The 9,492-nt window shown below is 53.6% G+C and overlaps 1 protein-coding gene across 2 annotated transcripts in view; it reads left to right on the top strand.

Moving 5' to 3' along the window:
• The first annotated feature begins 7,963 nt into the window (after nucleotides 1-7,963).
• The window catches only part of LOC149430757 (cullin-associated NEDD8-dissociated protein 1-like), a 43,465-nt gene continuing 41,936 nt past the window's right edge, over nucleotides 7,964-9,492 (top strand). Inside the window, exon 1 of one of the 2 annotated variants that reach the window (XM_089666016.1) lies at nucleotides 7,964-8,200. In XM_089666016.1, the coding sequence (XP_089522142.1) occupies nucleotides 8,133-8,200 (68 nt within the window). In that variant the 5' untranslated portion in view covers nucleotides 7,964-8,132. The remainder of the gene's footprint in view (nucleotides 8,201-9,492) is intronic. The other variant, XM_089666015.1, reaches the window with a different exon arrangement.

The following is a 9,492-nucleotide window of genomic DNA, read 5'->3' as shown; positions in this document are numbered from 1 at the left end:
CCTCATAGCCCCCTCCAATAGTATAACCCCCCCTCACAGCCCCACTATCCCCCCTCCAATAGTTTATTCCCCCCCACATTACCCCCCTCCAATAGTATAACTCCCCCCTCACAGCCCCAATTACTCCCCCTCCAATAGTATACCCCCAGCCCCCATTACCCCCCCCCCCAATAGTATAACCCCCCCTCACATCCCCCATCCCCCTCCATCCCTCCTCCAATAGTTTATTCCCCTTACATCCCCCATTACCCCTCCCCCAATAGTATAACCCCCCCTCACAGCCCACATTACCCCCCCTCTCCAATAGTATAACCCCCCCCTCACAACCTCCATTACCCCCCTCCAATACTATAACCTCCCCTCACAGCCCCAATTACCCCCCTCCAATAGTATAACCCCCCCTCACAGCCCACATTACCCCCCTCCAATAGTATAACCCCCTCACAACCCCCATTACCCCCCTCCAATACTATAACCCCCCTCACAGCCCACATTACCCCCCTCCAATAGTATAACCCCCCATCACAGCCCCAATTACCCCACCCCCCCCCCATTACATCCCCCCTCCAATAGTATAACCCCCCCCCTCACAGCCCCCACTATCCCCCCTCCAATAGTTTATTCCCCCTTACATCCCCCATTACCCCCCTCCAATAGTATAACCCCCCCCTTACAGCCCCCACTACCCTCCTCCAATAGTATAACCCCCCTCACAGCCCACATTACCCCCCCTCCAATAGGGGGGTAATGGGGGCTGTGAGGGGGAGTAGACTATTGGAGGGGGGGTAGTGGGGGCTGTGAGGGGGGTTATACTATTGGAGGAGGGTAGTGGGGGCTGTGAGGGGGGGTTATACTATTGGAGGGGGGAAGTGATGGGGGCTGGGGGGGGGGGGGGTAATGGGGGGTGTGGGGTAATTGGGGCTGTGATGGGGGGTTATACTATTGGAGGGGGGTAATGTGGGCTGTGAGGGGGGTTATAGTATTGGAGGGGGGTAATGGGGGTTTTGAGGGGGGTTTTACTATTGGAGGGGGGGTAATGAGGGCTATGAGGAGGGGTTATATTATTGGAAGGGGGGGTAATGTGGGCTTATAGGGGGGATTATACTACTGGAGGGGGGGTAAGGAGGGCTATGAGGGGGGGTTATTGAGGTCCGAAATATAATTTTTTTCTCAAAATTGTCGGTCTTTTTTTATAGCGGCAAAAAATAAAAAAACGTTCAGGCGATCAAATACCACCAAAGAAAGCTCTATTTGTGGGGGGAAAAGGATGTAAATTGCATTTGCAGCGTTGCATGACTGCGCAATTGTCAGTTAAAGTAATGCAGCGCCGTATCACAAAAAAATGGTCTGGTCAGGAAGGGGGGGGGGGGGGGGTAAATCCTCTGGAGGGGGGAGGGGTTAATGCAACTAAGGCACTAAGTGAGTTTATTTAACACCTCAGTCGTACCTCAGAACCTGTGTCATGAATATGAGTTCGGTTTTAAAGGGATGAGATGGCAACTATAATTCCACTGTGTCCGCACAGAGCCCCCTCCTGCGTCCGCACAGTGCCCCCTCCTGCGTCCGCAAAGTGCCCCCTCCTGCGTCCGCACAGAGCCCCCTCCTGCGTCCGCACAGTGCCCCCTCCTGCGTCTGCGCAGAGCCCCCTCCTGCGTCCGCGCAGAGCCCCCTCATGCGTCCGCGCAGTGCCCCCTCCTGCGTCCGCACAGAGCCCCCTCCTGCGTCCGCGCAGAGCCCCCTCCTGCGTCCGCGCAGAGCCCCCTCCTGCGTCCGCGCAGCGCCCCCTTCTGCGTCCGCACAGAGCCCCCTCCTGCGTCCGCACAGTGCCCCCTCCTGCGTCCGCACAGCGCCCCCTGCTGCGTCCGCACAGAGCCCTCTCCTGCGTCCGCACAGAGCCCCCTCCTGCGTCCGCACAGCGCCCCCTCCTGCGTCCGCACAGCGCCCCCTCCTGCGTCCGCACAGAGCCCCCTCCTGGGTCCGCACAGAGCCCCCTGCTGCGTCCACACAGAGCCCTCTCCTGCGTCCACACAGAGCCCTCTCCTGCGTCCGCACAGAGCCCCCTCCTGCGTCCGCACGGCGGCGCCCCCTCTTGCTTCCGCACAGAGCCCGCTCCTGCATCCGCACAGAACCCTCTCCTGCGTCCGCACAGAGCCCCCTCTTGCGTCCGCACAGAGCCCCCTCCTGCGTCCGCACAGAGCCCCCTGCTGCGTCCGCACAGCGCCCCCTCCTGCTTCCGCACAGAGCCCCCTCCTGCGTCCGCACAGAGCCCTCTCCTGCGTCTGCACAGCGCCCCCTCCTGCGTCCGCACAGCGCCCCCTCCTGCATCCGCACAGAGCCCCCTCCTGCGTCCGCACAGCGCCCCCTCCTGCATCCGCACAGCGCCCCCTCCTGCTTCCGCACAGTGCCCCCTCCTGCATCCGCACAGAGCCCCCTCTTGCGTCCGCACAGAGCCCCCTCCTGCGTCCGCACAGAGCCCCCTGCTGCGTCCGCACAGCGCCCCCTCCTGCTTCCGCACAGAGCCCCCTCCTGCGTCCGCACAGAGCCCTCTCCTGCGTCCGCACAGCGCCCCCTCCTGCGTCCGCACAGCGCCCCCTCCTGCATCCGCACAGAGCCCCCTCCTGCGTCCGCACAGCGCCCCCTCCTGCGTCCGCACAGCGCCCCCTCCTGCTTCCGCACAGTGCCCCCTCCTGCTTCCGCACAGTGCCCCCTCCTGTGTCCGCACAGAGCCCCCTCCTGGGTCCGCACAGAGCCCCCTGCTGCGTCCGCACAGAGCCCTCTCCTGCGTCCGCACGGCGCCCCCTCCTGCATCCGCACAGCGGCGCCCCCTCTTGCTTCCGCACAGAGCCCGCTCCTGCATCCGCACAGAACCCTCTCCTGCGTCCGCACAGAGCCCCCTCTTGCGTCCGCACAGAGCCCCCTCTTGCGTCCGCACAGAGCCCCCTCCTGTGTCCGCACAGAGCCCTCTCCTGCGTCCGCACAGAGCCCCCTCCTGCGTCCGCACAGCGCCCCCTCCTGCTTCCGCACAGTGCCCCCTCCTGCTTCCGCACAGTGCCCCCTCCTGTGTCCGCACAGAGCCCCCTCCTGTGTCCGCACAGAGCCCCCTGCTGCGTCCGCACAGAGCCCTCTCCTGCGTCCGCACGGCGCCCCCTCCTGCGTCCGCACAGCGGCGCCCCCTCTTGCTTCCGCACAGAGCCCGCTCCTGCATCCGCACAGAACCCTCTCCTGCGTCCGCACAGAGCCCCCTCTTGCGTCCGCACAGAGCCCCCTCCTGCGTCCGCACAGAGCCCCCTGCTACGTCCGCACAGTGCCCCCTCCTGCTTCCGCACAGAGCCCCCTCCTGCGTCCGCACAGAGCCCTCTCCTGTGTCTGCACAGCGCCCCCTCCTGCGTCCGCACAGCGCCCCCTCCTGCATCCGCACAGAGCCCCCTCCTGCGTCCGCACAGCGCCCCCTCCTGCATCCGCACAGAGCCCTCTCCTGCATCCGCACAGAGCCCCCTCCTGCGTCCGCACAGCGCCCCCTCCTGCGTCCGCACAGAGCCCTCTCCTGCATCCGCACAGAGCCCCCTCCTGCGTCCGCACAGCGCCCCCTCCTGCTTCCGCGCAGTGCCCCTTCCTGCGTCCGCACAGCGCCCCCTCCTGCGTCCGCACAGCACCCCCTCCTGCGTCCGCACAGAGCCCATTCCTGCGTCCGCACAGAGCCCTCTCCTGCGTCCCCTCCTGTGTCCGCACAGCGCCCCCTCTTGTGTCTGCAAAGAGCCCCCTCCTATGTCCGCACAGCGCCCCCTCCTGTGTCCGCACAGAGCCCCTTCTTGTGTCCGCACAGAGCCCCCTCCTGTGTCCGCACAGCGCCCCCTCCTGTGTCCGCACAGCGCCCACTCCTGTGTCCGCACAGAGCCCCCTCCTGTGTCCGCACAGCGCCCCCTCCTGTGTCCGCACAGCGCCCCCTCCTGTGTCAGTACAGGCAGAGCGACATATGATTGCATAGCTCTATACGCCGCCCACCTGCAGAAAGGTGTGAGTGATCGGCAAGTGGTTAAAGTAGAACTCCGGGCTTTATTATTCAGGATTTATAGAGCACCAACAGTTTGCATGGCGCTTTACAACATGAAGGCAGACAATACAGTTACTATGTAATTCAGCAGGAATCGGAGAGCCCTGATCCTTAGAGCTTACAATCCAACAGGGAGGGTCAAGAGATAAAAAAAAAAGGTGAGCTGATGTAGAAAGTAGAAATACAGTTGTCAGGTGGGGGGGGGGGGGCATCTCTGCAAAGAATGATTTTCAGAGATTGTCTAAGTTCCCGTTCACATGTATGCGGTGCGGTTGGAGGCGGTTTGAACTGTGAAGTAACATTGCTTCCCATGGTGCCTGTTCACGTATGTACGGTCCGGTGCACCGGCAGTGAGGTTTGAAAAAGAGTCCTGTATGATTTCTGAGCAGTGCCTTTAGGTTCAGGAGCGGATTACAGGATATTGACGTCTTTGGGAACCGATTGTAAACCACATGTGTGTGAACAGGATAAAATCCGGGCCTAAGCCTGTCCTGAACCTGATGTAAACCTGACATGAACCGCTGAACAACTGCTGTGTCCATTCGCTGTGAGACCCAGGGGCAGACTGACCATTTGGAAACTCAGGCACTGCCCAAGGGCCCGGGGTCAGTAGGGGGCCCCATGAGATGCCCCTGGTATCTTTTTCATAGGCTTTTTTGAGTTTGGGCAAGGACACAGGGGCCCCATGATCCCCTTATGCCCGGGGGCCCCATGAGTTGTCAGTCCGCCCCGGTGAGACCTGAGCTTCAGTCCGCACCGCACATGTGTGAATCAGCTCTCAAGGTGGACAGAATAGGTGATTGTTGAACATATTGAAGTAGGGAGTTCCAGAGGATGGGAGAGGCTTGGGAGAAGTCCTGGAGGTGAGCATGGGAGGAGCTAGAGTGCAGGAGGTCTTGGGAGGACCGAAGAGAGTGATTTTGTTGATATTTTGAGACCAGGTTGGTGATGTAGCTGGGGGCCCATTTGTGGATGGCTTTGTAGAGCAGCAAAGTACTCATTTCCCCCGGGGGCCCCTCCCCTGGCCCTCAATATTATAATTTATGTTGCTAAACACTTTTTTTTTTTTAACAGAATGCCATGTAGTGGTCATGTGACATCCTCCTCCATTCTTCTCCTTCCTGAGAGCAGCAGTGACTCAGGGACTACAAGTCCCAGAAGTCTGCACAGTTCAAGCCACTGTGGGCGTGGCCACTGTTCTGTTTTGAGAAATCAGTTAGGCTGGGGTCACACCAATAGAGCGCGGCCAGTTCTGCGCATTTTTCGCTCGCGTCACGTATAGAACAGTTCATTTTCAATGGGCTGCTCTACCCGTGAGAAACGCGAGGAAAGAAGTCCCCGACACACACTGAGCCACATGGCGCCCCCCTGCATCTGCAGAAGAGCAGCGCATTTCTGTGCGTGTTGGGAAAGTGCGTGATTTTGTGCCCATTCCCCACATGCAGAGGTGTGATCCCAGCCAATAGAGCAACCGGCTCAGGCGGCAACAACATTACGTCACCCCAGTAGTACGGAGAACTGGAGGGGAGGGGGGCAGTAAAAGTACAGATGACCATTGCTGAGGCTAAGTCTGGCGCAGTAGGAAGTTCTGACAAAGCTATTGTCAGAGGAGCGCGCAATGGACATGTGCAGAACAAAACAAATGTGTTTTGTTTCGATTCGTTACATTCGTTTTTCCGATTGCTGGTGCAATGATGTACATTGTTGCAATACTATGAACTGTCATGAATGGGTTAAGTTCATGACAGTTCACAATACTAGTGATCTGTGATTTGCTACAGCTAATCACATGGTACAGGGTGCTGTGATTGGCCCAGGTACCATGGGAGCCAATCACATTCTTTGTTTCAGCTTCGATTTCGCTTCGTTTCTTCAAATTCGAATTCGAAAATAATTCTACCGGATTTGAAAATATTTCTAACATTACAATCCATAATCCACAATCCATATGTGTTTTTGATGGTATACGAGCTGTATGAAGAGTCGTGTGACCATTCTGGAAATTTCGATTTTTTTTTCAGGAAAATTTTCACAGTGTCTTTGTCGATCACTACTCACGTCACCATAGCGCATCTCACAATTTTTATTGTTTTGTAAAGTATTTTAGTCTTTTCTATTCTATTCTTTTCTATTATTGTATATTCTAATGTATTCTGTTCGAATTCTAATTCATTCTTCTCAAATTTCGGAAGACAGTTATATTCTTTCTATATTAATCTATTGTATTGTTTTCTGTTCTGTTCTATTCTATTTTATTCTTTAATTTTCTATTCTAAGCTTTTCTATTCTATGCATTGATTTTCTATTCTATTCTAATATTTTCTATTCTATTTTAATTGACTCTATTCTGTTCTAATCTTTTCTATTTTATTCTATTCTAGTTGATTATATTATATTCCTTTCTTTTCTAATTCCAATTCTCTTTTCTTTTGTCTTCTTTGATTTTCTATTCTAATTTTTTTCTATTCTATTATAATTGATTATATTCTTTTCTATTCTATTCTTTGATTTTCTATTCTATTCTTTTCTATTCTATGCTTTGATTTTCTATTCTGTTCTAATGGATTATATTCTTTCCTATTCATTGATTTTCTATTCTATTTTGTTCTGTTTTACTCTATTCTTTTCTACTGTATTCTTTTCTATTATTTTATTTTCTTTTATATTCTATTCTAATAGATTCTATTCTTTTCTGTTCATTGATTTTCTATTCTATTTTGTTCTGTTTTACTCTATTCTTTTCTATTGTTTTATTTTATATTCTTTTATTTTCTTGTATATTCTATTCTAATTTATTATATTCCTTTATTTTCTATTCTATTTTGTTCTGTTTTACTCTATTCTTTGATTTTCTATTCTATTCTAATCTTTTCTATTTTTATGTAATAGATTCTATTCTATTCTAATTTTTTCTATTTTAATTGATTATATTCTTTTCTATTCTTTGATTTGTAATTCTGTTCTTTTCTATTCTATTCTGTTCTTTGATTTTCTATTCTTATGGATTATATTATTTTCTATTCTATTCCTTTATTTTCTATTCTATTTTGTTCTGTTTTACTCTATTCTTTGATTTTTTATTCTATTCTAATCTTTTCTATTTTTATGTAATATATTCTATTCTATTCTAATCTTTTCTATTTTAATTAATTATATTCTTTCCTATTCTTTGATTTTTAATTCTGTTATTTTCTATTCTATTCTGTTCTTTGATTTTCTATTCTAATGGATTTTATTATTTTCTTATTCTATTCCTTTATTTTCTATTCTATTTTGTTCTGTTTTACTCTATTATTTTCTACTGTATTCTGTTATATTCTTTTATTTTCTATTCTGTTCTTTTTTCCTCTATTCTCTTCTGTTCTTTTATTTTCTATTCTATTCTATTCTTTTTTATTCCTTTATTTTCTGTTCTATTTTGTTCTGTTATGGTTTTCAAATTCTAATTAGTTTTTTAATTTGTTTTTGAATTTGAATTTGTTTTCAAATGTGTTTTCAAATTCAAATCGCTTCGATTTTCGGCCACATTTTGTTTCGGTGTTTCGGATTAGTTTAAATTTGTTACTATTGTAATTCGGAGTTCGAATACATCAGAATCTCCAAATAACGGAAAATTCATCCAAATTTCGATTATGAACGAAATTAACTGTGCATGTTTAGTGCGCACAAAGGCGCCTTGCGTGCAAAACATGCGCAGGGACTGAAGTCAGGACCCCCTCTGCAGTTAAGCAAAAAAAAATCCAAAACTGAGTTCTGCTTTAAAAAAAAAAAAAAAAAAGATTCCGGGTCTTTCGGTTGTCACCTTGTTAATGGGCCCCCTGAGGATGCCAGCCGGGATGTTGTATTACAGAAGAGCCACCAGCAGAGGTCTTTCCTGGGACACTCACCCATCTATTTATATCCACAGCCGTGTCAGGTTTTCCAGCGACTTCTAAAGAGGGGACAGCAGACGAGAGCCCCCTTCCACCCCCTCCACCCGAGGCGTGTCACTGCCACCGCCATATCGTCCCAGGCTGGGGGTCACCAGCAGCGTGAGGCCCTGACTGAGCCTGTCTGGGGTGCCGGCTTCACCGTCATCACCATGAGCAACATCTCCTATCATATCTCCAGCCTCCTGGAGAAAATGACGTCCAGCGACAAGGACTTCAGGTGAGACAATGTGACGTGGGTCGGCGTGGGGGGCCGACGTGGACCAGCTTGAGGGCTGGTGTGAGGGGCTGATATGTGGACAAACAAGGGGGCTGGCATGGGGGGATCTGACATGTGGACCAGTGTGGGGTCCACATGTCAGAGGAGCGTGGGGGGCAGACGTGTGGTGTGGTGTGGGAGGGCCGACATGTGGACCAGCGTGGGGGGAGTCGACATGTGGAGCAGCGTGGGGACTGGTATGGGGGAGGCCAGCATGTGAATCAGCATGGGGAATGGTGTGAGGGGGCCGACATGTGGGCCAGCGTGGGGGGAGCCAACATGTGGACCAGCGTGGTGGGAGTCGACATGTGGAGCAGCAAGGGGACCGGCATGGGGGAGGCTGGCATGTGGACCAGCATGGAGACTGGTGTGGGGGGGCAAACATGTGGACCAGCGTGGGGGGAGTCGACATGTGGAGTAGCGTGGGGACCGGCATGGGGGCCAACAGGTGGAGCAGCATGGGGGCCAACGTGGGGGGGGGTCAACATGTGGAGCAGCGTGGGGACTAGTGTGGGGGGGCCGACATGTGGACCAGCATGGGGATCTGTGTGGGGGGCCGACATGTGGACCAGTGTGGGGACCGGCATGGGGGCCAACAGGTGGAGCAGCATGGGGGCTGGCGTGGGGGGGTCAGCAACATGGGGACCGGCATGGGGGAGGCTGGCATGTAGACCAGCGTGGGGACTGGTGTGGGGGGCCAGCATGTAGACCAGCGTGGGGATCGGTGTGGAGGGCCGACATGTGGAGCGCTGTGGGGGGCCGACATGTGGAGCAGCGTGGGGATCGGTGTGGGGGGCCGACATGTGGACCAGCGTGGGGATCGGTGTGGGGGGCCGACATGTGGAGCAGCGTGAGGATCGGTGTGGGGGGCCGACATGTGGAGCAGCGTGGGGATCGGTGTGGGGGGCCGACATGTGGAGCAGCGTGGGGATCGGTGTGGGGGGCCGACATGTGGAGCAGCGTGGGGATCGGTGTGGGGGGCCGACATGTGGAGCAGCGTGGGGATCGGTGTGGGGGGCCGACATGTGGAGCAGCGTGGGGATCGGTGTGGGGGGCCGACATGTGGAGCAGCGTGGGGATCGGTGTGGGGGGCCGACATGTGGAGCAGCGTGGGGATCGGTGTGGGGGGCCGACATGTGGAGCAGCGTGGGGATCGGTGTGGGGGGCCGACATGTGGAGCAGCGTGGGGATCGGTGTGGGGGGGCCGACATGTGGAGCAGCGTGGGGATCGGTGTGGGGGGCCGACATGTGGA

The sequence above is a fragment of the Staurois parvus genome, unplaced genomic scaffold (genome assembly GCF_062004578.1).
Source record: "Staurois parvus isolate SC_StPar_1 unplaced genomic scaffold, SC_StPar_1.0 ptg002469l, whole genome shotgun sequence".
In the NCBI taxonomy this organism is placed as follows: domain Eukaryota; kingdom Metazoa; phylum Chordata; class Amphibia; order Anura; family Ranidae; genus Staurois; species Staurois parvus.
Note: the sequence above shows the minus strand (reverse complement) of the source record. Positions and strands in the feature narration are given on the sequence as shown.